General features: G+C 44.3%; 1 protein-coding gene across 7 annotated transcripts; it reads right to left on the bottom strand.

Annotated features, from left to right (window-relative positions):
- Nucleotides 1-25: 25 nt before the first annotated feature.
- Nucleotides 26-26,090, bottom strand: TMEM40 (transmembrane protein 40). 7 transcript variants are annotated; one of them, XM_041118687.1, is made up of 16 exons: nucleotides 19,125-26,090; nucleotides 17,147-17,920; nucleotides 16,746-16,802; nucleotides 13,006-13,062; nucleotides 12,058-12,197; nucleotides 11,308-11,461; nucleotides 9,122-9,229; nucleotides 8,195-8,248; nucleotides 7,267-7,302; nucleotides 7,018-7,026; nucleotides 5,800-5,832; nucleotides 4,322-4,381; nucleotides 3,930-4,001; nucleotides 3,773-3,847; nucleotides 2,970-3,032; nucleotides 1,732-2,479 (listed from the first exon to the last, which is right to left on the bottom strand). In XM_041118687.1, exons 4-16 carry the CDS (start codon nucleotides 13,052-13,054, stop codon nucleotides 2,460-2,462), a joined length of 873 nt encoding a protein of 290 aa, XP_040974621.1. In that variant the 5' UTR covers nucleotides 13,055-13,062; nucleotides 16,746-16,802; nucleotides 17,147-17,920; nucleotides 19,125-26,090; the 3' UTR covers nucleotides 1,732-2,459. The 7 variants fall into 7 exon arrangements, 6 of the variants coding, with proteins under 6 accessions (XP_040974625.1, XP_040974626.1, XP_040974621.1 ...); XM_041118688.1 differs by having other exon boundaries at nucleotides 23,926-26,090; XM_041118691.1 differs by lacking the exon at nucleotides 1,732-2,479 and adding an exon at nucleotides 26-951 and having other exon boundaries at nucleotides 17,147-26,090.

Raw genomic sequence — 26,090 nt, 5'->3', positions numbered from 1 at the left:
CTTCAGGTTATTTAACAATTTGTGGGCAGCAGCCCTTTGCCTGCCTGCTGTATAGCAGGAGCATTTTCTGCTTTGCAACTAACCTTGCCTACTGTGAGCTCTAGTGTGGAAGTGTTGGGTGTTCACTGAAGGTCTGGGTGGGCTGTGCTTCAGCAGGGAAATAGACGTTGGGCATTGTAGCCTAGAGTGAATCGAGTAGCGTTTGGTCCAACTTACTGCTGAAGACTAAAATCCTGTCTTGAAGGGAGTTTGGTGAAAACAGAGTTCTTCCCAAGCTGCCAGAAGAGTGCAGTAGCCCCTCTTCTGTACAGAAATGTTAGGCACTAGATAGTGAAAAGCAGGAACGTGTATTGCAGGAGGAGGGTCGCTAGTGCCTTTGCTTCAGTTCCTCCTCTCTGCATTGCCCCCCAGCCGTTTAAAACCAAAGCCAAGAAGGAAGTAAGTACCCTATGTGCTGAGTGGTGTCGAAGTGGAAGGAGATGTACTGGCTCCTGGGGAACCCGCAGTGGGAGGTGGAGGCCCAGCAGAGCTATGGGAATGGGCCATGAGCTGTGGGCTCGACTTGCTGGACTTTTGGAGAACAGTAGCTCAGTGAACACAAGCTCGTTTAAGGAGATTGAAACTCTTCATAGGAACTTGTATCGTATTTTTGAGTGCTTGGCCAGTGCTGCAGCAAGGGTGATATGTGAGACCAGAATGAGAGCCTTGCCGTTGGGCAAGAGGCAGGAGTGTTTTAAAACACTGAGATGGACTTAAGAAGAAGGATCTGAAAGAACAGCAGGAAATTCCCAGATACCCAAGAGGATGTGGCTGAACACGTAAGTTGCTTTTTTCTATAGAATTGACTCTTCTCATATGAGCTGCTTCAAGTTGGGTGAGCTGTTCATCTTGCATGATGTGTTCCGCTGGGTGATTTTTAAATGTTTTGCTTATTTTACCCTTAAGCAACTTCTGTTTAAAAAAAAAAAAAAAAAAAAAATTATTTTGTTGACTGCAGAGTACCAAATTTGAAAACATAATTAGTACTAAAATATGTTTCTCATCCTGACTTCCACAATTACCTTTCAGAAAGACGTTATACAGCAGAGGAAACTAAAAAAGCAATTTTTGTCAGAGCAGGGTGACTATGCAAACTTTTCAGTCCGCCCAAAAGCCATTTGATGTTAACAATGCTACATTGGTCTGAGCAAGATTTTATTTGCAGACTAACAACACAAAATATACAGTATTTTGGTGTGACAGGCTATTTCTACAAAGACATGTAAATAGTATATATAAATGAGAACATAAATATTATGAAATAACTTGCATTCATCCTTACTGCTTAATTTAACCCCTGACATGTTAGGTAACTGCTGTGCTGTGTTGGTACAGGCCTTCATACAATTGCTGATATTTCTGGATGTGCAAATGGAACTGCAACACACAAGAACGATCAACGCTGGTGCTTAAAATTTAAAATTAAGTACATCTAAAAAGTAAGTGTTTTGATTTTCTGAGCAAGGCTTGAAATTGCTTCTCTAAAACTTTGGGCTGTTTGGGCTAATGGCGTTTAGATTTACTTTTCCGTACAATTTCATGTTTTATGGCTCTGTGTCTGACTTGATGTCTTCATCCTTCTATGGGTATGAAGACTTTACATTTTTACTGAAATTTTTTTTTGCAGTCTGCCTACGATTGCATTAGCCCTACATATATTATGTGTAACATGTCCCTGTAAAATTAAAGGAATGTCAAAGTTGCGCTTTATTTTACTCAAAGAAAGAAAAATGTTGGGGGGGTGAGTCAAATCAAGCACTTTATTTTTCCTCTCAGAAGAAGAGATGAAATTTGCTGCTGTTAATAATCTCATTACTGCACCATTATGTCACTGCATGTAAAATCTCACCCAGCTTTCACTGGGTGAAATCATTATACGCCCACTATATTGAGTTCTGCCACAATAAATTAATCTGCTTCAGTGCTATTGCACTGTTGGGGCTCAACTGTGTAAGCAAGCAGCTGGTGTTTGCCTGGTTTGCAACATCACAAGGGGTGAAGAGGAGGTGGCTTTGTGGTTGCCAAGATTCCTACTGAAACATCCAGAGCCTAATCCAGAACCAGCGGAGGATAATATTGGTAATTGTGATGATTTTGATACACTATAGGCAGACTAACATGGTTGCATGGAGGAGAGAAGGAGAATGTGTTTATATTTAATGGAATTAAATATAAACCTGCATCTAGATTGTCTTATGAGCTCTGCTGAGCCACGAATCACTTCAGAAGAAAGAATGGGACCCTGTAATGCAGTTTCAGCTTTATTTTTGAGGGGAGGGAATGATGTCTTTCTATGGTTTAACACTTCTATATTTCATCTTAGCCATTAGGTTTTTATGTTTGCCTCATAAAGCTTTTTTTTTTTTAATACTAGAAATTCAGCCAGAAGGGTTTTGTGGAACTGTCCTGAGATACTCCTGCTAGGCAGCTTTCCTCATACCTGTATGATAAAGAAAAAGAAGACTGTCAGGACTATTGTGTTCAAATTGTCATGTATCTATGCAGCTTTTCAGCATTCTTCATGTTTTGTGTTCATGAACACAGATAAACATGAGCCTGGAGTCTCTTTGAAGACCCAACAAGAGAAACCTACACACACACACACCCCCCCCGCCCCCGAATTGTTAACTGAGCTATAGAATTCTTACTCAGACATTGTCAGGAAATAGTTAATACCCCATACAGAGTAGAGTAAAGTATTAAAAATGTGAAAATGCTCAGCGACATGGAAGGAGTCAAGAATAATTCATTTTCAAACCCAAACAGCTGTCATGAACTGTAGTAAAATATTTCTTTTTTTTTTTTTTTTTTTTTTAATTAAGACGACTGGAAATTGTAATTTAGAGAAGAGGTCTTAAGACTTGACCAAAATTAAGTACCCAGGAAGGTCTAGGGAATATGCATGCAGTCAGTAAGGAGATCACTATTACCTGTCGGCCTGAATTTGCCAATCAGAGGAACAAAGCTGTCAAGTACGCTCCGAATTCGATACACTAATTGTGAAAACAAACATTTTTTTCAAGATGAGCCAGACAGCAACATAAAACATAAAAAAATAGAAAAATGGCAAAACCCTAACACTGACACTTGCAATACTAACGAACCCAAGCACTTTTGCAGTATCATTAATAACAAAGTAGTGACAAGACTGATTCCTGAGAGAACCATCCACAACCTACCAAAAATATTAGCACAAGATTACAAAGGCAATTTCTGTTCTCAGCTGGGAAGCCATAACTTGCTGCTAGTTGCACCTTTCCTATGACATCCCTAGGGATTGCCAAGAATCACCATTTTTTGGATATAATTTTCAGTAGCTGCTGCCATCCAGGTTCTGCTGAGAGCTCTTCCTCAGGGTGTTCAGCTGCCTCAGTCCCAGGGGAATGAATGGCAGCCTGAGCGCACAGCAGCTTATAGAGTGTATCTGGGAAGACTGCCTTGCTGCTAAAATTATACGTTGTCATGGCAACTTAGCATTCGGCCATTGCTGCAGAAAGAGGTGACTCAGGGTCTTGTGATCATTGAGAACGAAAAATGAGTCAACTTCTCCCTTCAGTGTCACTAAGGCATGTTTGTCTCCAGCCACACTGTGTAATTGTGAATGAGATGTTACAGGATAGTTGTGTGATGATTTACGGAATCTCGGCACTAGCTGGTTTATAGACTGGTGTAGTTTAATGACTGTGTGACCTTGTAGTGTGGATACAAAGCTGGCAGCTATAGATACACTTACCTAGACCAAAGTATATCCCAGTGGTTTCCAGGGAGGCAAAGGTGATTAAACCAGTTCCAAGAGAAATAGTCCAATCTAAGGCAACAAAATAAATGTTTGGCTTTGTTCATTTTTCTAGTGTGCAACAATTTATCCTTCTACTGAAGTCTTGCCTTACCTTTGTAGTAGTAGTAGCAAATTAGTAAAGTTCCAATTGCAAAGCAAAGAATGACAAAATGAAAGAATTCATCTGAAATAGAGAGGGAAAATTAGGTCACAACTGCAGGCGTGGCCCTTACGAATACACCTTAAGGTACAGTGTATCATTCGGCAAACAAAGTCTATTTCCACATGAGGTCTCATACACCAGACTCAACTGCAAAACATAGATGCACGCAAGTTGTTATGAGAAGTGTTCATGATTTTCATTGAGAAGCCTTGATGCACTTCAACAAACTACTCATGTCAAAAAAAAAAAAAATTTTTTTAGAGCCAGAGATCTTATTCATGTACTAAGGTTCAACAGGGTTTACAGCAGTTGAATTTAAAAAAAAAATTTTTTTAAATTACCATCCTTCCGTATGCCCATCCACCGTACTGTCCACTGATGGAGGCGAGTGTTCTCATATGCTACAAAAAAGAAATGTCTTTTATTGCTGTGAAACTCTCAAATTAAGGAGTTTTAAGTTTATTTCCCTTTTTGTATCTGAAATCAATTCTAGGAGCAGAATACAGGTAAAACTGTTTGTTCAAAGGAAAGATCTGCAAGCCCTTCAGAAAGTTCCAATCAGCAATTTTAAAATCACCCCCAAAAGAGCAGGGTTTGGTTTTTTTGGTTTTTTGTTGGTTTTTTTTTTAAAAAACATAATCAGATGGTTGCATTAGCAATAGAGAATTGTTTTAGAGCACACTGTCTAGTCTGGGACAATCAATAGTCTCAGAATTACAGTGGGGGAGTAAAGCAGTAGTACAAGGGAGCTTCAGTTTGATACTTGCGTGCTTTGCACAATCACAGCTACAGTAATATAACCATCTTCATTACTAAGCCTATGAGTACCATCAGTCTACTTAAGCCTGATGTTGAAGTATTTCTGCACCGCCCCAATTAAGAACTGTAGCTGACAATTAGTCTCCTGTAGCTAGCTACACTGATACGTAGAAAGAACAGCATAACAACAAGCTAGATATTTGAGAGGTTTAAATAGAGAGCGTTTTTTCTATGCTAGTTGTGAGCAGAGTTGCCAAATTGTGTTCTTTCTCTGATTATATTGTCAAAAGTCAGAAAGAGCTGAATCTTTTATCAGATTTCCAATGACGTGTTCAAAGCAGAAAGTTTTTCCGTTTTTGTTTGAGAGGACCCCCAGGCAGTCTGTTGCATATAAGCCTTTGGGAGTTGACGTATCACAAGTTTTAGATGCTGATTTCATTTACATTGAACTATGCATCCAGGCAACCACTGCCTGGCAGTGAATTTAGTTTTCTCTAAAGATGTAAAAAGAGAGTACTGGAAACGTACTCCAAATGAGGTACAGACTTTTGCTATTGTGCTTTTGAACTGTGAAGCAACTAAACTTTGCCAAGAAATTCTGTTCTGGGTCACCTGATACTGGAGTCACATTTTTGATTCTTTGAGCATGCTGGATTGAGCAAGTTCTGGTTTGGGGACAAACTCAGTTATTTGATTATTAATGTTAACATAGCATTGCACTATTTTGACTCACAAATGTTTTTCTGTGCAGTTGTATGAATGATCTATAGACGCAGAATTTATCAGAACAGCAATTCATACTTGGCAGGTGTCGGTTCTGTATTAATCTGCCTCCTAAATGCAATAGTCCCACTGTAACTTTACATCGTGGAATGACTTGCCCAGTATTTCTTCTATTAAACCATTACAGTACGTTTTAATAACTATTCTCAAACTTCTACTTTTTGATTAGGAAATATCTAGGTATCAAGGAGCTGGTACAACTGTCATCACTAAGCAAAACTCAGTCCTGAAAGACACCATCCACAAGAAAAACTTCCATTTGCTTGTTTGTATTTACCATCTGCAATTGAATCCTCTCTTCTGGTAATCTCTGAAAAGCAACATAGTTTTATTATTTCTGATGGTAAAAATACAAATATATTGTTTCCCACCATTATCAGCACTAGCAAGCACAGCGAGTATTCGCCTATTTGGTGACTCAGTATAGACAAAATAGTACTTGAAAGTACAGGAAATGAAAGAAGTTAAAAGGGCCCAAGAACAGATAACAACAAAACTGACTATTCACAGTGATCCCAGCTTCTTTGAAATAGCTGGGCAGTAGAAGATTGATGGCCTCTATGTTAATATTCAGTTGCTAAAACCAAGTAGAGCTGGGATCACAAGGGCTGCATGTGTATCACCGGAACCTGTCCAATACAGTAGCCATGGAGTCCTGCACTAGCTAAATTTTTTCAGCATCTCAGTCTGGTGTATTGAAGTAATCTAGAACTGAAGCAACAAAAGCCATGGTGAGAGGTGGAGAAACCAAAAAAAGTACTGTAATCCTCTTTCTGCACCTGGCATTGCAGGGAGAATATTGTATTACAATGTGTTCCTCTACCCCAGTATTTGATGTAGCTTGTGTCATTTGAGGACAGGTAACTCAAAAACCTCCCCAGGGATTGTGCTGCAATTTCTGTCTTCTTCCCAACTCTGTCCTCAGCTGAAACAGTCCAAGTTGCAGCAACTATTCCCCACTGCCCAGAAGAAAAGTGGTCGAACAGGTGTCCTCTGAAAAAGGCCAGTCTGTTGGGCTGTCTGCCTCTCCTAACTAATGAATGTGGCATTGGCCTGGGAGTGGGAGGGATGAGGTTCGTAATGCAATCAAGCCATTGAAAATTTCCTACTATGGGCTTTTTACGTCTGTTCTGCTGCTGCTCAGCAGTGCCTGATAAAAGGAAATTTGCCTTTAGAATGAATGTTCCAGCCTCTCAGCTGGTACTGTTTCTCCATTGCTTGTCATTTGGCTTTCACCTAGTATCTTCTGTTGGGGAATGCTCTGTGCTCTGAGCTAAGGTGAAGAAGGCATTCAGAGCTGAGTATCACTGTTTTGCAGAAACCAGATTACAGCTCCCTCCCAGTCTTGCATCCCTGTTCAGCAGGAGATAGAGGGCTGCAAGGAATGCTGAAAACTGCCTAGCTTTCTTGGGAAAGACTGAATAGTTGCCCAATAGAATCGCTGGGTTTTCCCCTAAAAAGGATGACAACTGCTGTGAGCTGATCCTGTGAGAACCTGGCAGGCCTACAGAAAAAAAGGGTTAATCGGCTAGAACTCCCTGTACAAATCACCTGCTATCAGCCAGCCACTACGGCAAGCTTGCAACAAAATGTCTGCACCATGCCCAGGTCCAATACAAGGCTAACAGGAAACCAATGGATTTACAGCCAGGGGGTTATTTTTTAATATATAAGCATGTCAGAAAGAAGAAACTGCAGTTACAGTCTTCCTTCCAGCAGGATGAGGTTATCTGGGAACGCTTACCTGAATCTCTGTAGGGAACAACCTCTGCTGGTATGCCTAAAATATTATGCAAAGATTATGTAGATTAATATCCATAATGAGTATCCATACCTTGCTGCCAGTCCTAGCTCATGCAACTCTATTGAAATTAGTGTGGTTGTGTAAAGTGACAAAGTAGATGTCAAGTCGAACTCATTAGAGAGGGCAGCTCTGTTGTGGGTTGTGCAGGTTGAAAGTCGGAATCATGAATGGATTATTAACCCCCCCCTATTCCATCTCTTACAATATCTGGAGTCAGGTAGAATCAGACTTCTGTGAGACAAATTAGATCTCCTAATATCAATTTAAATGAGCTGCTCTTACACCCGGGCTGAGATCAATTTAAGACATTAATTACATGATTAAAGCCTTAACTTCTTTACATCCATGGTTCTATGCCATAAGCTGATAGCTATTTCTGTGTGTTGTCATGGCACATTTTCTTCATCAATAATGTACTTATTTTTCATTTTTTGTTTGGAAGGAAAGGAAAAGCCTCAGGAACAAGATCCAAGGTGTGGTCCTCTCTGATGATCTCCAGTCAGCACTGAGGGCTGACTGCAGACCCTGTAAGCAGTGGCTGCAATAGATATTTTCAAAACTCTTTTGCTGCATTTCAATGGCAGCTGTACAGACCCAAACAGCAGGACTTCTCCCACAACGGTAGATTTCGCTATTCTCCTGGTTCAACTCTAACCACAAGGCATGGCTGATTGTTAGTATTACTTGAGCTTCATCTCATAGGAAATACCTTTCCTACAGCCAAATTCTGACTGGTCATTTTCCTACATCTATACATGTTAGTATACATTTGTTCAAAAGTCAAACCAAAGAATGCCAGAAATTATCCTTTTTTGATTTATATTGGTTGTCTCTAGTAAAAACCAATACTGTTGTCACTTCGTCCTACCTCCAAGTAACTGGCCTTCAGTCTTCTGTCTTCCTAAATCTTCCCCATCACTGTCTGGATAGAGAAAGTGTTTTTTCATCAGATTAAAGAAAAACATGTCAGCAGTATCAGAAACAACAGCACTGTCGTCATTTGCTCATAATACAATAATGGCTGTGGCATATGTAGGTAAAAATCAAGGCTTTGAAATGCAAGGATCATTATTGGCTGCTTTGCCTCGCAGCTCTCTTCAAAGCTGGCTGAATAGGAGAAAACCAGCAAAATCTGAAGTTGGAATAATTTGTATAAGTAGTGAGAAAGTTCTTATTTTAAACACATATATCATCAGCACTGCTGATTAGTTTGAAAAATTTATTTCTAAATGCAACTTAATCGATCTTAATCAGCTAGCGGCTTTCTGTAATAGAATAAGCCAGTATCAGCATTATCACTTCCATGTTGCCTATCACTTCTTAGTCTCTCTCATTTTCCATGAATGAAACGGTCTAGTGGCAGCCAAAATGACTTTTGATACACTGTTGATGTTTGCTAATAAGAAATGCTAGAGAAGTACTAAAGCATTGCCAGCTACTACTGTACATTGATTATTCTTTGCCTCCTGCTATATCACAGGCTTCAGTTAGACCATAAAGGCACTGAAGATCATAGAAGTTATGATCTTTTATTTGGGAAGAAATCTTGCAGCAGATTTCTATGTTTCTGAAACCTCCAGCTTCCACAAGAGTGGGAGGCAGCCACTATTTCACTGATAATGAATCTAGGGGTACTGATCATTTTCTGTGTTCTCTCTTTTGCACAATTTCTTACTTTTTTCAGAGTTCTGCAGAATTGCTACTGAATTGCTGCAAGTCTCCTCTGTGAATCTCTTATGAACATGCAATCAGACTAAGTTATGTATCAGGGAAAAATAAAATAAATCCTCTTTACCTTGTGTATCTTCATCCATGGACTCATGGGATGAGTTTTCAGCCTTTTTTTCCCCTTGTGAAAGCATGAGATTCCTTTCACATCTCTTCAGGAGTTTCAATTTTTCATCTGTTTTATATATAGAGAAAAAAAAATATCAGAAACAACTATTTACATTTTCTCTTTTACAATGACAGGTTGCACAATGCTTTATTAAAGGTTGTCTGACAGGAAATCAGACCCTTGGTCTTATTTCAGCTGTGTTTTTTGCACACAAGTAGTACAAAACATTACAAATGAAAGCAGTATATACCCTACTGTTTAGACTTTCTTAAATGGTTGTGGTAGATGCCTAAAGTTTCATATTCTGGCCTTTAATTTGCCCATAATGCTACCTCTGTGAAAATCTCCACTCCCTGAAGCAATAGCTGCTGCAGCTGAAAAGATGCTTTAGCCGGAGAGGGGTTGCTCACCCTTCTCTGGGCTACTTCTCCCTTCACCCCCGTGAGTTCCTGTGTGTCTGCCGCAGTGCCAGCACCCTCTCGTGGCACAAAGGCAGAGCCCTCGGAGCCAGCTAGGCAAAATCACCGAGGAGGAGAAATCTGCAGGATGCTGACTTCTGGGCCAGGCAGTGAAGTGCTCCTGCCTTGTCTGGCTGGAGTTGCAGGTGATTCTTAACAGCTTCAAATTCAACTCTGTGCTGAGAGCCGGCGGGTCTGTGCGTCTCTTCATTATTAGTTGTAGTATTTGGACATACGCAGCTAGACATGATTCGCCCCTGGCTGCTTGATGCTGCTCACTGTGCAAGAGCAGGAAGGGGGTCTCTGCTGTGACAAACGTTCCTGCTCTGAGACATGACCAAAGCTGGGCTGCTGTCCGGGCTGGGAGGTCTCTCCCCGTCATGAACATGTTTGATCAAGGCAGAAACAGGAACAGGATCTCCTTGAGTATCTCCAGTTAAATTCAGGGTTATCTTTAGTGAGTGCAGCTCTGTGATCTATTAAAGACAATTAATGACTCTGTGGACCCTGTGGAACTGCACTTACTTTCTTATTGCACAACTGGGCAAATGAGAAGTGCAGTGGAGTCTCTTTGTATCTTGTTGCCAGGTTCAGCACCCTGAGTGGCATCCTCTAGCCACTCCTTTTAGTTGCTACTACATGTGCTGCTAGTGTTATCAATTAATATGTATAACATGATTGACATAACCAGGGAGCTGCTAAAGTCCTGTGTACAGCCGCCCCCCCATCAGTTAATATTTAAAATAGGGAAACAATAACTAGACATGGATTAGGAATAAACTATTAGACAGTGGGGCTTTGTAGATAGGTAGAATGCTTATGTCAGAAAAGATAATGGATTGTGGTCTGATCAACAAACCTTGAAGAACTGCTTGGAACTGCCAAGGTTAGGGAAGAAGTAGGTAAAAGGCAATTCCTACAGGGGGAGAGCTCAACCACCGACTCATTGACCGCCTATTCAAATGATACCACCTACTCAAAAGAAGACAGTGAAGAAAGAAGGCAGAGTCTGCACACTAATTTACATGAGAGGTGAAGAAGAAAGAACCAATCATTAAGGGAAATATTAATGAGTATGTATTACTTAAGTATATAAACGTGGGAATTCTTGAGACAAAGGTATGCTGTATTGAGACAGGCACCCATTCATGCGCATCAATGAAATTAATTTGAAAATACCTTGACTCTGAGTGTTATTGGCTTGCACACCGGGTAAACGAACTCTGTTTGTGGGACAACACTAGGGCCATTTGCAAAAATATTTTCAGTGACTGAGCTTGGATTTCTTACCACTATGAGAGCTCAGAATGGTCCAGGCTGGCTGGATAACAGTCCATGCAAAAAAGTATCCTGGGTGTCATGAATCCAGCTAGACAGGAAAAACTGGGGCACCACTTTAAGCCAGAGAAATTTCTTTGGCATCATCATCTCAGGACATCCTCTCTCCCTAAACACAAATGCGTTTTTCTGCAGAAGAAGCCCAAGTCAAACTGAAGTAAAATACTATCTTTGGCTCCCATTATCACCATACCTAAGTGACTTTTCTAAGCAGTATTTCTAGACATTTTAGTTATTCACTAATAATCACTTCCAAGCATATATCAGAGTTTTCAAACTGGTGGCAAGTCCCACCGGCACTGCAGTAATTTTAACAAAATAGCTGACGAGCAGCCAGGTAGAGCTCACCCTTTCCCTTGGAGCTGGGCAGCTGCCTATATCCAGATGGGTTGGTTGTCTTCAGCAAGAGGTAAAGAACAGCCATTGCCCTGACTCCTTTCTTCTCTATGGCTTTCAGGCAGGCTGCACAGCCTCCAGGCAGGACATTGCAGCTGTTGAGGAGCTGAAAGAAAGGTAAGTAAATAGCAAATAGTCCTCCCCATAAAACATAGCCTGTAAAAACATACCCTGCTATATAAATGAATGTATCTCACCCCATCTGTGGGAATTGTAATCCCCTGCCCCTACTATACAACAGGGAAATCAGGGACAAAGAGTAATGCCAAATATGGGAAGAGAATGTAAACTCCATTCAGCAACTCAGAGCAGAGCTGTCAGCTGGGAAAAAACCATGGTGTGTAATAGTTAACTATTTAAAGAACTGGAGAAATATAGTTATAGGGTATGAAAATGGACATGCAATCTCTGCAGTGTCTTACAGCAAAATGTTACTCACAATGTCCTGCCTAGAAAATGGTGAGCTGGACTGATCCTGAGTAATTTATACAAAGCCAGTTGTTCTTGCACATGGAGAACAATGAAGTAAAAAGCAGGTGCCCAAGTCTCCTTTATCCAAGTGCCCTTTTACACCATTCAGCATGTTTTAGCATACCAGACAATTGGAGTGTGTGTTTTCTCTCCCCAAAGTATATCAGAGAAGTATAAAAGTATCTGTAAAGCAATGTCTTACGAAGGATGCATGTTTCTGTAGTAACTTACATTGTTCTTTTCTTCAGCATTCAGGATGGGTGGGTCAGTGGTGGCTAAACATTTTACAAGTGATTCCCAGAAGGACTGGTCCATTTTCTCATGATTCTCCAAGTAATTGGCATCAGCAGTAAAAACTCTCTGGAAAATGTCTGGGAGGAAAAACAAGCAAATCACTGTGCAGCAGTAGAGGTGGGTTGCATGGCAGTGTTCCTGTGATGTTCAGTGTAGGTGTAGTGACAGACATCAGACTCTAACATGCTGCCCAACAGCAGCGTGTTAGCGTATAGGAAAGAGAGTAGTGCTGTACTGTATAAAGCAACTCAGTCTGCCAGAAATTGGTATAGAATCATAGAATGGTTTGGATTGGAAGGCACCTTTAAGATCAGCTAGTTCCAGCCCCCCTGCCATGGGCAGGGACACCTTCCACTAGACCAGGTTGCTCAAAGCCCCGTCCAGCCTGGCCTTGAACACTGCCAGGGATGGGGCATCCACAGCCTCTCCGGGCAACCTGTTCCAGTGCCTCACCACCCTCGTAGTGAAGAAAAAAGTAGAAAAATGTCGATAGTCCACACAAATTACTGATGTCTTTGTGATGCTATTGTCTCAGTTAGAGAAGCAGGGGAAGTATTCCTACTATGGGTGCTTATTCTGACCATGCTATTTTACAGACAGGCACAAAGACACAAAGGGCTGGATACCAAGGTATTGAGATAGCTCATTAGGCATTAGATGCATGAAGATTTTGCTGTGCATTAAAATTCTGACAAGCACATGCCCCAAGGCCTGATTAGAGGCCTGTGGAAGAGCTGGGAACTAACTACTGGTCTCTTACAAGCAAGGAGATGGATGGAGTGTGTTTTCAGAGGAAACGGGTTTCATTGACTCAAGACTACTCTAGCAAACACTGTTGTGTAGTGTGAATGAGACGAAGCTTTGATCTTTGTGTGCTACCCTTACCTTGCTGTTCTTCAGTAAAATCTGGGAATAAGATATTCAAGTTCTCCATTGCTGTACCTGTTCAAAAGGAGAGAAAAAGCATATTTAGAAACAGATCAGATCTGAACTTCTCTGTTTTTCTGTCTTACACTTGATTTTCTGCAAACATGGCATCTATCTCTGGGCACTTTAGTTTTGAAATCACTTCTCTGTTGCAATGGGAGTTTCACATGATGATTCATTTATCCTCCTGGGACCCATTCTTGACTCCTCTGAGTGAGTCTTGCTGGTTGGTCTTTGGTTATTAAGAAAGAACTAAAGTCTGATCATCATGAGTAAAATGAAAAGAAGTCTGACTTGATCATTCACATTGTTGTTTTTTTACAGCTACAAAGGTGTCTAACTATTTACCGCAGGTGTGAGTAACTTAATAGGCCCTGTTCCATTCACAAAACAGAATGATTATTCTGTACCTTTGACATCCTTATACTTAAAATGTACCATCGGTACTTTGTCTCACAGAAGACTTTGACACTTCAACGTCTGTTCTTCCGAAGTTGTCATGAAAAGTAAATTTCCACTAACTTTAGGCTTATGAATTAAAAATTTGTAAGAGTCCATCCCAGATTTCTTACTAGTATTTGCCATGGAAACAAAACATTCTGACATCCCCAAAATCCAATGTTTCCTTTTGTTTTGCTAAACTTGCCCCAGAAATTTTGTTCTGAGGTTGTTTTCTTCTGATGATGCATTTTTTGTGGTGGTTGTGGTTCTGAACAGCTGCCTCCACCTACTGCGGTCCAGGCATCCTGCACTGACTGCATCTCCCCTCATGCAGCATTTCAGCTAAAACACTATTGTACTGAGATGCAAAAGAAGATTTTTGGGGAGCCTAAAGTACAGTTTCCACTATGCGCAGCGCAATAGGAAAACAGTTTATACACCCACACTTTTTCTTACAATATGACTTTTGGGTCCATTCAACAAAACACTTTCAATCAAGCAATTTGAAAACTAAGTATTTCTTTTAAATTTTCCAGATGGAAAACTGTTTCTTTTCCTACAGGCAGTTTCAGTTCTCTAGTATCAGTCAGAAAAATATTCTAATACAAAATCCAAAACAGGTCCAGTTAATATCTTCAGAAGGATAGTATAACACACAAGCAAGAACATCTTCATTCTGGAAACAGAACAATGTTTTAGTGTGTCAGTTCTCAGAGTAAATTACACACAAACAGACTGGAAAGTAGCTGCAAAACCCATCCCTCCCTTGGAACCAGGGTCAAGGTCCCACATTTTTGGTGTTCTTCAAGTGATGAGGTCCTTAGTTTGAAACTCTTTTTAGCCAGTGGTTTGCTGTTTGGCTCTGGGAAAATTACATAACCTCTTTAACTACTTTTAAAGGCTAAGCCCAGAAAACTGCATACCTAACTCCTAGGTGTATTGTGGGGGAAAAAAAAAAATTTTTTGAGAACATTTTTAAATCATTCCTGATGATGAGTCTATCCAAGACATCTACGATAGCAAGTAATATGTTTTATCTAACCACCTGATATACATGGAAAAACTGGCAAGTTTTTGGACAAACAAGCTTTGAACTCTACCAATTAGTCTAATAAAAGCTTTTACCTCTCCCACAAACCTTGCCTGACTTAAAGCCTTTGCTGCTGTAGCTGTGGCAGCAGCACTGTGTGACAGTCACTGGCAACGTGAGACTGTGAGCACTGGATGGGGAATGCAGGAAACGCATCTGTCCTCTCTGCCCCGGTAAGCAACAGCTGATGTTGAAATACAGGAATCCAGCATACCACACCCTGGATAAACTCATTCTCGGCTGCACGATAAAGAACATAATTTCTGTGCAGTTATGTATCTCCAGCTATGGTTTTCAGCCTTTTTCAGTATCTTTCTTGCCTTCCTATTTACTCAACTTAAACCTAGCAACAGTGTTTGCTTTTGTAAGTTGAATCCTTTAGACCTATTTGTGGACTGCACAGTTGAAATACCAGGCCTAAAGGAACAAAATTACTTTAAATATAAACATTTCTTTTCTGACTGATGACGTCCATTTCATAAAAATATTTATAAATATCCACATATTTCACTGTTGGGCAAAATTCAGGAGGTTTGTCTTTGGGGCTCCTATTACCTCAAGAAGGCCACTTTCATTGGCACATTCGAGGCACGTTGCTTTTCCTGTAACACAAACCTGTCGCAGCAGCTGCCTTATGCCGGCTTTGCGTCATTCCGAAGACAGAGCAAGCAAGTAGGCACTAGCAGATCTGTCCTACCATGTGCAAAGGAAAAGCAGATTCAACACTGAAGGCAGAGGAGACACTGTCAACCTCATTTGCTATCAGACTGATTTACCTTAAAACTGTTCCATTTGCTGGTCAGAATGACTGGACTGCTCAGCTGTACCAGCAACAGAAACACATTTGCCTAATGCACTTATGCATCCCACTATGATAAGACCTGAATGCCACAAGAGGATCCAGGAGCAGCCAGCGTCTGTCTGCTCCTGTCTCCCTTTCTGTGCCTCCAGTACAGCTAAGCCCAGTCAGTCGCCAAGCTTTATGTAACTAAGGAAGTTGGGTACCTAATTTCTCTTGGACTATGGACAATTAATTCTCTTGTGGCTCTTCTGCAAAGAAAATGAGATCTAAACAAAGGATAAGTATAGGCATTTAATTATTGTATGTTTTAAAAGTGATTTAGTTGATTATACCTCATAATGAGAGAAGGATGATGATATACTGTCATTTCAGCCTGGCCGTGAGCTCACTGGGGAATGACATGAACAACAGACCTCATCTTGCTTTCCCTGCAGTAAATCAGAACTTAATTGCAGCGAGGTCTTTTTAACATGTTAAAACAAAATCTGTGTGCAGAGTGAGACTTCTCCTAGTTGTTTAGAAAGTGAGGCTAATAACTGCCATACACAACAACTTTTTGCTTAGCTGATGAAATGTATCTGAGTGAAATTGTTCAATGGGATAGCAAAAAAATGTAAATAAAGTAAAATAAGGTTGTTCTGACTTCATGACAAAAAACAGACAATCATAAACCTTTTCCCTTTGAAACTACATTTACTTTTCATTTTAAGTTATATGCTGACACCAAATCTTGCCAAATTTTATTTTAAACATAAAGTCCCTCCCTGCCCTTCTCTCAAACCAAACCAAACCAAACGAACTTCATAAAGCGCACCTGCAATTCTTAAGTTGGTCCTAGCAGTTAGTTCCACAGGAAGATGTCTTGGAGGACTGTGGCCGTGGTGAAAGCTGGTAGTTTCTGCCAGCGAGACAACAAAAACTGATCCACGCTGGCTCAGTTTGAAACCATTCCTACTCTAGTCTCCTCGGGCAATGCCACCAGTAAGATACTTCTGCTATTCATCTGCTTGCCTTCCTGTTGTCAAATATAGTTGAAACGCGACAGAGAAGTAGCAAAACTCAGACTTTTCAATCTTTACAGTGTCCTTGAAGACAGGCAGGTGGAGAGACCCAGCGAGTGTGCGTCACCATAGGGAGGGCAGCTCCCCGGGCTCGGTGTGACCGTCCCCACGGGGGTGAGCGGGTGCAGCCTGTCCACCCCGTGCACAGCACCAGCGCTTCCTTCCTCTCCCGGCTCTCGCAGCAAGCCTGGACACGGCGGCCGTGCCGCTGCCAGCCCCACACCTGCGAACCCGGGGCGGTTTGCTGCCTGGTAATGTAATGGCAGCACTCCCATACACATTTACGTACAGTATTTGAAATTACCTGGTTGGTATTTCTCCTTATGTGCTGTGTGCTCTTCTCTGTGGTTGTAGGAAAGCTCTGAAGGGAAGAAAATGAGCTCATCAGAAGCCAGAAGAGCTCATGGGTTTAGTCTAAGTAAAATTAAGGCAAACAAATCTTCCTCTATGCATGAAGTACAGGGCCTGCCATGAGGATTTTATAGAAAAAAAAAAATTAAAGGATGGGGAAGTCCAGTCAAGAAGACATAGGGGTTACAGGGAAGTCCTGTGGCTCACCCCCACAGTGCCACAACCCCTCGTACAGCGGTGCGATCCCTCGGGCAGTAAACAACAACCCAGCCGCGTACCCAGCGCCAGGACACAACCCCGAAACACCCTCGGTCTCGACCACAAGAAGGTCCCGGACCCCTCCCCGGCACTTACCTGCAGGGCTGCGCGACGGTTCGGGATCCCGGGGCAGGGTGCGCTCAGCGCCAGCCCTGGCACGCGATGGCAGACGGGCGGGAAGGCGCCGGGGCCTCACGTGTCCTGCCCTGACTCACAGCGAGACCGGCGACGGCCCCGCTCCAGGCATGGCGGGAGGAGCTGCGTGTTTTCCGTGTCCCCGAGCTCCGGGGAAGGCGGCCGAGGGCCAATCCCGCCGGCGTGGGGGAGAGGAGCCGGGCGGCTTCCCGGCCCGTCTCGGGCACCGATGGGCCTCAGCGGCCCTGGCTGGCCGGGACCCCCACCCCATGGCTGCTCCAGCACAGCCCCTGCTCAGACCGGAGCCCCGGGCCCGCTTGTTTGGCCTGTCTGGGACACGAGCGGGAGGCCGGGGATCCCTCTCTGAGGGGAAAGGCCCTGCGCTCCCATAAAGCCGAGCGGGGACTCCACGATGGCGGTTTGGAGGCCCAGGCACGCTGCCCTCCTGCCCACAGCGTCCCCAGGCTCGGGGAGGGAGGAACACCCGTGCAGGGAGCAAGGAGACGGGTGGTTTTCGTACCACGCTCTCATCAGGAACGGGACCTTGCCCGAGGGGGGCAGGTCCAACCTTCTGGGCTGGGGTGCCAAGGAACGGCCCCCGCCATCATCCCTGAGGCGGGCCCGCTGCCCACGTCCCTGTGCCCCAGGGCTGCCGTGTCCTGTGACGGAGCAGCTGGACCGCTGGCAGGGAAGGGAAACCATCCATCACGCCTGTCTCCTGCAACCAGAGAGGTGCTGAGAACAACACCGGAGTCACCTCCGGGTTACGGATGGGCTCACCGAGGCACGACAGACCGAGCCACGTTCAAACTCTGCCTCTGCTGTTTGTTCTGCGCGTGAAGTCGCTGAGGGCTCCTGCGTAGGTAAGAAGTGCAGCTACCCCTCTGAGGAAGAAGACTTTACACCACCCTGACCAGGTGATCAGCTTGAAAACAGGACGATCTCCTGCTGTGTCTGCAGGTGTGTGGGGTATGAGTGAGGTGGGGCAGCCCGCCCTGACTGCCAGAAGCCAGCTGGGTTGCGGGGAGCAGCGCTGGCCATTTACTCCCAGGTAATCCACCCTGCTTGGGCCAGCCCTCAGCCCCCCCGGGGCATGTTCAATTCCCCGAAACCCCACACCAAGCTTATCTGCTTAGTATCAGACAGGAATCCCAATTCCTAAGTCAGTTGAAGCAAAGAAAATATCAGCATTTCCTAAGCGAACCTCCCCTGCCTAGCGTTTGCTTTCAGTAGAGACCAGGGGTCTCTCAGGTCTCCTCACGCACCCTGTGGTAGATTTCCACCTGAACCTTTGCCAGGTGCAAAAGTTCTCTGGATTTCGTAGCTGGAAGTTGGATTTTTATCAAATTAGGTGTGCTTTTCCAGCAACATGTATAAAAAGTGAGCGGATGCAAATCCTCCATTTGTTATATGGTCAAGTGTCATTCGCAGTGCATTGTCTGCTCACTCTTAGAAAGCAACAGGGAGCAGCCGAGGCTGGATCCAGCCTCCAGTTCCTGATTAGCCTGAGGGAATGGTGATAAACAGGGGGGGTTCTCTTTGCCCTTTCACGGCAATCCGTTTTGCTATCTGTAACTCTTATTAATGGCCTCTTGAGTTCTGATAATCACAAATATCAGAGATCAGGATGGACAGTCCTGAAAGACAAAGGTCCTTCAGGTCCTTGAGTTGTCCCCAGGGAATTTCTCACATGCCTGCGACTGCTTGCGCGTCCTCAGTGCCTGGCTGTGCAGCACCCATATGCTCTGGCTGTCTTGCTCTATATAGGCTGCTACACACTCTCGGCCACTCAGAGTACCAATTTACTTTGACTACAAGTTTAATGCTCTGTCTTCTGGCAGGAAAAAGAGATACAAACTGTTTCCTCATAATCCTCACTGCCTCTCTTAGAATAACCTGAAACAAAGCATCCCTCTGTTTGGCTTTGCTTGTCCTATACCTGTGGTAAGCTCATCGGTGCTCTCCTCTGAGCCCTTCTCATCCCCCTCTGGTGCATGTAACTTCTTTGGCACAATATTAAACTGAAGCCACCACAGACTGCTTTCTTTTCAGGGGAGCTGCTCCTTCACTAGCAGATGATGGTTTCTGACCCAGCCAGCCTTCAGCAGAATGCAACAAGAGAGTAGGAAAGCAGGGGTAGACCTCCCCTGTGCACGAGCGCTGAAAAAGGAAGCCCAGCTCAGCACCTAACATACACCAGCTACACTGAAACAGGCATTTTCACCTTGGTGTTTCCCACTACAGCTGCCCCTGGGTAGATAATTAACTAATTAATTAAGCCTTTCTTATGCTAGTATCTTGCCTTTGGCCCCTAGTATTCTCACCTAAGGAAGCACCCCAGCTTCCATGGCCTCCTGAGCTCCTTCTAGGCCTGCTCAGAGGTAACCCAACCTTTCCACTGCTGGACTAAAATACAGTTTGGGGTTTGGCTTCATTTCAGGAGGATTTGTGCTACATCCTGGTGTAAGAGTTCCTTTTTCTCAGCAAGCATTGCCTCTGTCTAAGCATGATGTTTGGTCACTTGAAAACGTGTGTGAAGAGTGATAGCTGGTGTCATAGGAGACTACTAAGGACATTCCAATAGCACAGTGTGTCTATTGATTATACAAGGTGTGGTCATGTTGTCATTTGTGAAATTAAGCTAACTGTTTCACCCTGGTGCAGTCGGTGCCCTATGAGGGCATGTGCAGAGCAGGTTGCGTACCCTCCCTCTGCTCTCTTTGTCATGTACTGATGCTTCTGGAGAGGCTGGGACACAGAGAAAGTAACTTATGCTTCCTGTAGTAGGTGTGCATTGATTTTCTTCTTTTCTAGTTCTTCGGGGGTTTTTTTGTTTGTTTGTTTGTTTTAAGCAGGCTGTTTCACTAGTTTTCCACAAGTGCCCATTCAAGTGTCTTGTCTCACCTACCCTGACTAATTACATGTAATGTTTAACACTTAAAGCAGCTAATACTCTGCATCTACTTCTGCTGGAAGAATATGATCTAATTTATTAGCATGCTTTATCATGTATTACATGTGTTTATTTTGCCCTTATTTGGTAACTGTCCTCTGAGAAAGTTAGGAGAATAGTGATTTATTCTTTGTATGCTGGGAAAATTGCTTCCAGGAGGGGTTTAGAGACATGAGACACATCCTGAGCAGCACTTATGCTTGACACTAATTGCGTACAGCGTGTGTGCAGATTTGTCACACAGGCAGATTGCATGAGAAATGTGGAAATACTCCTAAGTGAGTGTAGGAGGGGCCCAGTGATGGTACATATTCAGAGTAGTAATTGCTCATTTAGTCATCACATTTCTGATGGATTAAAACACTCCCATGACACTTCTTGCCCTACCCTGACTTTTATCCAAAGGGTTGGTTAAGTTAGTCCCTTCTGTGCATTTATTCAGTTGCTACTTTTCTCTTTCAATAAAGTCTGCTCAAACAATTGTTGTGAGACTGCAAAATTCAAGTAACTGAGGGAGGATTATGCTTCACTGTCAGCTGCATTTTGCAGGCTACGGCTAGTTTACAGATACCTTTCTGGTTTTAAACTCTGAACACCTTTGAGAGAGAAGAGAAAAGCAAGAAGTAGTAAGTACAACCCACCCCCCAACCCTCCAGACTATCACTAAACTAATAACACCCTCTTACGCTGAGAGATAATGAGAAAACAGCCATTTGCCTTGGCTGAGCTGAGAGCAAGTCTGAGGTTTAGCCATGAAAGTTTTTGCAGAGTCATATGGGAGAGTAGATCATGTTGAACTTTAGTGAGACCTTTTGGAGATTTTTTTCTCATTCTGTACCCTTCTGTGGGATTACTTGCCGTAATAACTAATTCATTATACTAATATTTCAAACTAATTTTTGCTAAAGCCTGTTGAATTTAAGAACTAGGCCTAGTTTTATTTAATATTTGACTAGAAACAGGAGTTTCTTGTTCTATACACATCTTTTAGCACCTCTCCTAAACCCCATCAAGAACCAAGCAGAACACCATGCTCATCTCTGTTTTTTCTTATTGCTTCCTTAAACTTTTACTTCTAGTCAAAATTACATTTTCTTCAAATTCATTAGAAGCTTTCTAATATCATGTGTTATAGAAAGTGGATCAGGGTGCTACAGCTATATTCTTATAGCACAAATTTTATTATTTACATTTAAAAAAATCTCTGGTTTCTAATCACTACTAAGACAGTGGCAATAAAGGCTGAAGATGCACAAGATGAAATTAGTGCATATTGCAGACCCTATTGACAGACTCCAGAGAAATGGTCATCTTTGTTTCTCCTCATTACCAATGATACTATTGCTAATAGCAGGCTACTCTGCAGGTTCTTGAGTCTCAAGTTTTCATTTTTTTGGCTGGGTGTTATGGAGATGTTAAGCAGCTGTCCTGTGCTTTTGCTGGCAAGCCAAGTGTGTTACAGACCTTGAAATAAGTGATCATCAGATTTTGCTACAGCAGGTCTGGAAACGTGTGGAGCAGCTATTGAGCCACCAGCAGCTTTGTTACACCACAGTGCGCATCGCTTAGGTGTGTCACAGGCATACAGATATGACCCTTAGTTTGTGCTGCTCAGAAGGTGGCTGTGGCTGCTCTTGCAAATGCAGCTCCCAGTTTGGCAAAGGCTAAGTGCTCCAAATTTCTGCAACTCCCCAGAGGTTATTCCTTTTTTTCCCCTCTACAAGTGATCAACATTTCAACATCCACCCTCTTGTGGGGTCAGAAGTTAGGGAAAAAGCCACCAGCCAGTCACAACTGCTGAACTCCCTGAAGGTCCTTCAGCGTATGCTGAAGCATTTGTGCAGAAAAACTGTCATCATGTGGCCTTGTCCCTGGCCATGGCGACAGCCTTGCTCCCACCCTGCCCTTCATATCCCTCTCCAGGGGTGTGTTTTAATTTTACTTGGCTCTGCTGATGCGCAGCTCCGCAGGCCTTTGCAGGCACAGGGTGTCACAGCCTGCTGCGAAGGCTGCGGCTGCCCTTTCCCAGCCCCGGTGGGCTCTTTTGCTGCTGTGCTATAAAGTGAGAAGCTCTGGCTTTCTGCACATGGCCTGTGACCTCATGGCCGGGCCGAGGCTGCGTGGGGATGGCTCTCAGGGTGCTCGTGGAGAGCTGCTGGAGCACAGCCGGGGAAGCTGCCCTCCCAGGAAGGGGAGCACGCCCCATCGGGCAGCTTCACCCAAGGACTGGGAGACAGTCCCACCTAGAGCTGAGCCCACAGCTCTGACCTCTTTTCCAGGCACTGTCACAGGGGCAGTGAGGAACTCACAGTCTCCCAGAACAAAAGGAATCCACAGCCAAGGGATTTCAGGGCCAGGGGGAAGCAGGCAGCCCAACCACCTAAGATGGAAGGAGCTCTCCTTTGTTGCAGCTCCCTTGGCATGACATGTCCAGCCTCAGCCCATTTGTGCATGAGTTACCACAGTCAGTGACCTGAGAATCACTTTTCTGGCCAGTTAATGAACAAACAAGGAACTGCCTGGGAGAGAAAGGCCTGGCACATTCCCTTGGCTTTTGCATGATTCTTCTGTTTGAGCAGGCTAAATCAGCTGAAGGTGTAGGCCAGGATGTATCATGCTCTGGAGAATTACTGACCTCCTTGGGTGCTGTTACCAACAGCTTGTGAGGCTGAAGAGCGAGCACTTCAGTCTCGAGACAAGCGCAAGATCCCCTCCTTAATGGCTAAAGCTAGTGATGTTAATGCTCCCCTTTACCATGGGTCAGAAGCGTACAGGCTCACAAATCACCTCTGAGGGATGCAGCTCTGCAGGAGGAAGGGGGTTGTCTGGCCCCTGGGGCAACAGCTGCGGGCCCTTCCAATTTAGCTAAAATAGCAGTTTTCTGCAGGGGGGGTTGCAGGCTGGCTGCTGAGGCCCAGGGCCTTGTGCTTTCCTTGCCACCATCAGTAGGATGGATAGTGCGTCCCCAACACAGGCAGAGCTGCAGGCAGGGGAGAGCGCACACTCCCCGGGAAGCACAGGGAGCTCAAGGGACTGTTCTCTGCTCCAGCTGATCCTCCCTCTTGATACAGCCCCTTTCCTCAGCACTTCTGAGCACACAGGCAGCACCAAGGATTTTGATATTTAATCCTTTTTGTGGAATGGGTTTGGTCCTAGAACCCCTTTTGTAACCCTGTCAGCGAGGCCAGCTGACACCTGACCTCCCACCGCTTCCTCAGCAACATCCCTGCTGGGAGACAGCACGGCCAGGAAGCAGAAAAGCCTACGGGGTAACGAGGCACGAGATGTGGGGTTACCTGTTGACACAGGGGGCAACACAGGGACAGCCATGCAGCAGGGCTGGGGCTGGGCCAACAGCTTGGCTGAACTGACAAACCCAGCTCGAGCTGTACCTACAATCCTGCCACAGGTCTGACTCTAAAGTCAGCAGGACTCCGAATTTGATCTATCCATTGTTTCCCCAGGATATTATTCTCAAACTTTTGCTCCAGGATGTACCCAACAAGAATCCTCCCCTCCCCAGAAAGAGGGTTCTGTCAACTACTGGCTTCACATTTCTGTGATATAAATTGAAAACACACAAGGATGTGTCAAGACTGCAGGGGGAGAGAGCGATGGTGAGGGGAAAGATAAGCTGGTGGTGCATCCACCCTGAAGCTTTTATGTGCACTAGGACCAAGTCCCAGGTCCCTCATGCTTTGTGGAGTTTAGAGCAATACTGCTAGCACAAAAATCTCAGTGAATGTGGAGACCTTCCATACCCCTGTGACTTTCCCAGCTCACTGACCTGGTGTGATCACTTGGCAATCACAGGCAGGCAGGGCCAATCTTCTCTTTGTGAGACAACTACTCGAGGTGACTTCCAGTGCTGTCAGTGCCTTGGCACCAGGATGCAAGCAGATACCACCTTCTGGAACCTTTAAAGAAAAGTCCAGCTTTGCAAAGCTATTAGGGACAAAGCGCAGCTCTCCCTCAACAACTCAGCTGTGTCCTAACACATTCCTCTCTTGCGATCCCCTCAGGTCACTGAATTATTATCAGGTTCAATCACCTGTAACATAGAGGGGATGAAGGTACATTTAACTTTAAAGCTGTGTCCTAAAATCAAGGGTCTGCTAGCAGTAGGTACCTAGAGAGCCCAAAGGTTATTTACTAGAAGCTAGAATCATTTGAGAAGTCTGGTCCAAACCATTCATCTTAAAATATGTGCTTTGGATCAGACACTACAACCTTTACAGGGTACGCAAAGCTTGAATTCAAGCTCTATCTCCCTCTTCTGCCGACACCAGAAAAATGGTGATGCCAACACAGTATCACCTCATCTCCCACCCAAGATCAAAATTCAGTACTACCAGTCATTCCCAAACCTTGGAACTGTTATCTCCAATGAGGACTGCAGGATCGCTCTCATCACTCCAATGAGGTCTGGCTGCCTGTCCAGCAGGCAGCAAGCACTAAAAGCCTACTGTTTACCATCTGAGAGCGCAAACCTTTCTCAAGCTACAGATGTAGCTCAGGCTCTAATGAAACTGCTCTATTCTGGCACCTTTGTAAGAGGCTTCAAAACAGCTTACTCTCCAGCTCAGGCTCTGGGAAAAGTTCTCAGACCACCAAAAGGTCTCAGCGACCAATAACCAGGGCTGCAAGTGTGCCTGAGCACCCAGGACACCCTCAGGACAAGAGGAAAGCATGCTTGAGGACACAGAACACATCTCCTGCTACGTTAAATGTGCAGTGGGGACAACAGCACTGCTAATGTGGCACATAAACCCATCTCCTGATTTAGAATACATAAATCCACTCCAGAAAAGTTTAATGGGGGTTCCTGAGGCATCACATTCTGAAAAAGACACAGTACAAGAAAAAAAGGCAAGCAGAATTCCCCAGTCTTTAAAACAATCAACTGTATCAAAGCTCCATCTACTACAAGGCTGCACAACACAGCAGCTGCTGGAAGAAGCAGTATCAGCCCAAGGACCAGGAGGCTTCTCCGCTTCCCAGAGATGGCCTGGAATAAGCAGCACCCAATCCAGAAAGCCTGGTCTTGCAGAGCCCTAGGGAACTACTGAGACTCCCTGAAAGGGAAAGAAAAAGGGCGGAACTCCTTTGGTAGTTGGTATGCCAACTCCATACCGCAGTATGCTGCCCAGCATCCCTGCTGGGAGATGAACCAGACAGGCTGATCCCACAGTGCTCAAGCCCTGTGAGAGCATGTGTCCTGGGAGGAGCAGTACCTTCCAGAAGACAGATCCCTACACCAAAACTGCTTTGGCCACACCAACTGTGTAGCAACACCTACTCCCGTGAGAAACCCTGGGGTCAGAGGAAAAAGGGAGAACCATTACAACAGCCTGTCAGGAAACCAGGAAGGGATCTGAGAGAAACACACCATGCTACTAGCTGGGACCAAGAACAACCAATGGATCTCAAGTGAAGAGGTCAGCCTGGTACAGTCCCAGTCCCAGGGATGTCTGTGGTATCCTCTGTCTCCCATTCAGTCTTTGGGTGAAGAATCTTGGGATAATTTAGGCAGGGACCTCTCTAACTCACCCCACCCCTCCATTCAAAGTCAGATCAAGCTGATCATGGCCTTGTCCAGACAAGTATCGAGTTATCTCCAAGGACAGAGATCTCAGGACTCCACTCCAGCACATGCAGAATAACCAGGGAATGGGTCACAGGCGTATTTTTTATGTACTTGGGCCACAAAGCAACTGCCTGAGGAAAGAGACAGGTGCTTTCCCTCCATCTAACAATCTTGTAGGACAGCACCATCTCTCATCATTTGACGTCACCCCCAAGCAATGATCTGTGCCTGCTCCACTCCACTGTAAGCTCTGCAGGGTTGGTACAAAGCACTTATTTCCACTGGGGCTATGCACCAGAAGCGGCCAAGCCTCCCAGATGTGCAGCCCAACCTGACAGTAAAGAATAACTGGCTAGGTGAGCTGA

Source organism: Aquila chrysaetos, chromosome 20, assembly GCF_900496995.4.
Source record: "Aquila chrysaetos chrysaetos chromosome 20, bAquChr1.4, whole genome shotgun sequence".
Taxonomy (NCBI): domain Eukaryota; kingdom Metazoa; phylum Chordata; class Aves; order Accipitriformes; family Accipitridae; genus Aquila; species Aquila chrysaetos.
This window is presented reverse-complemented; position numbering and strand designations above follow the sequence as displayed.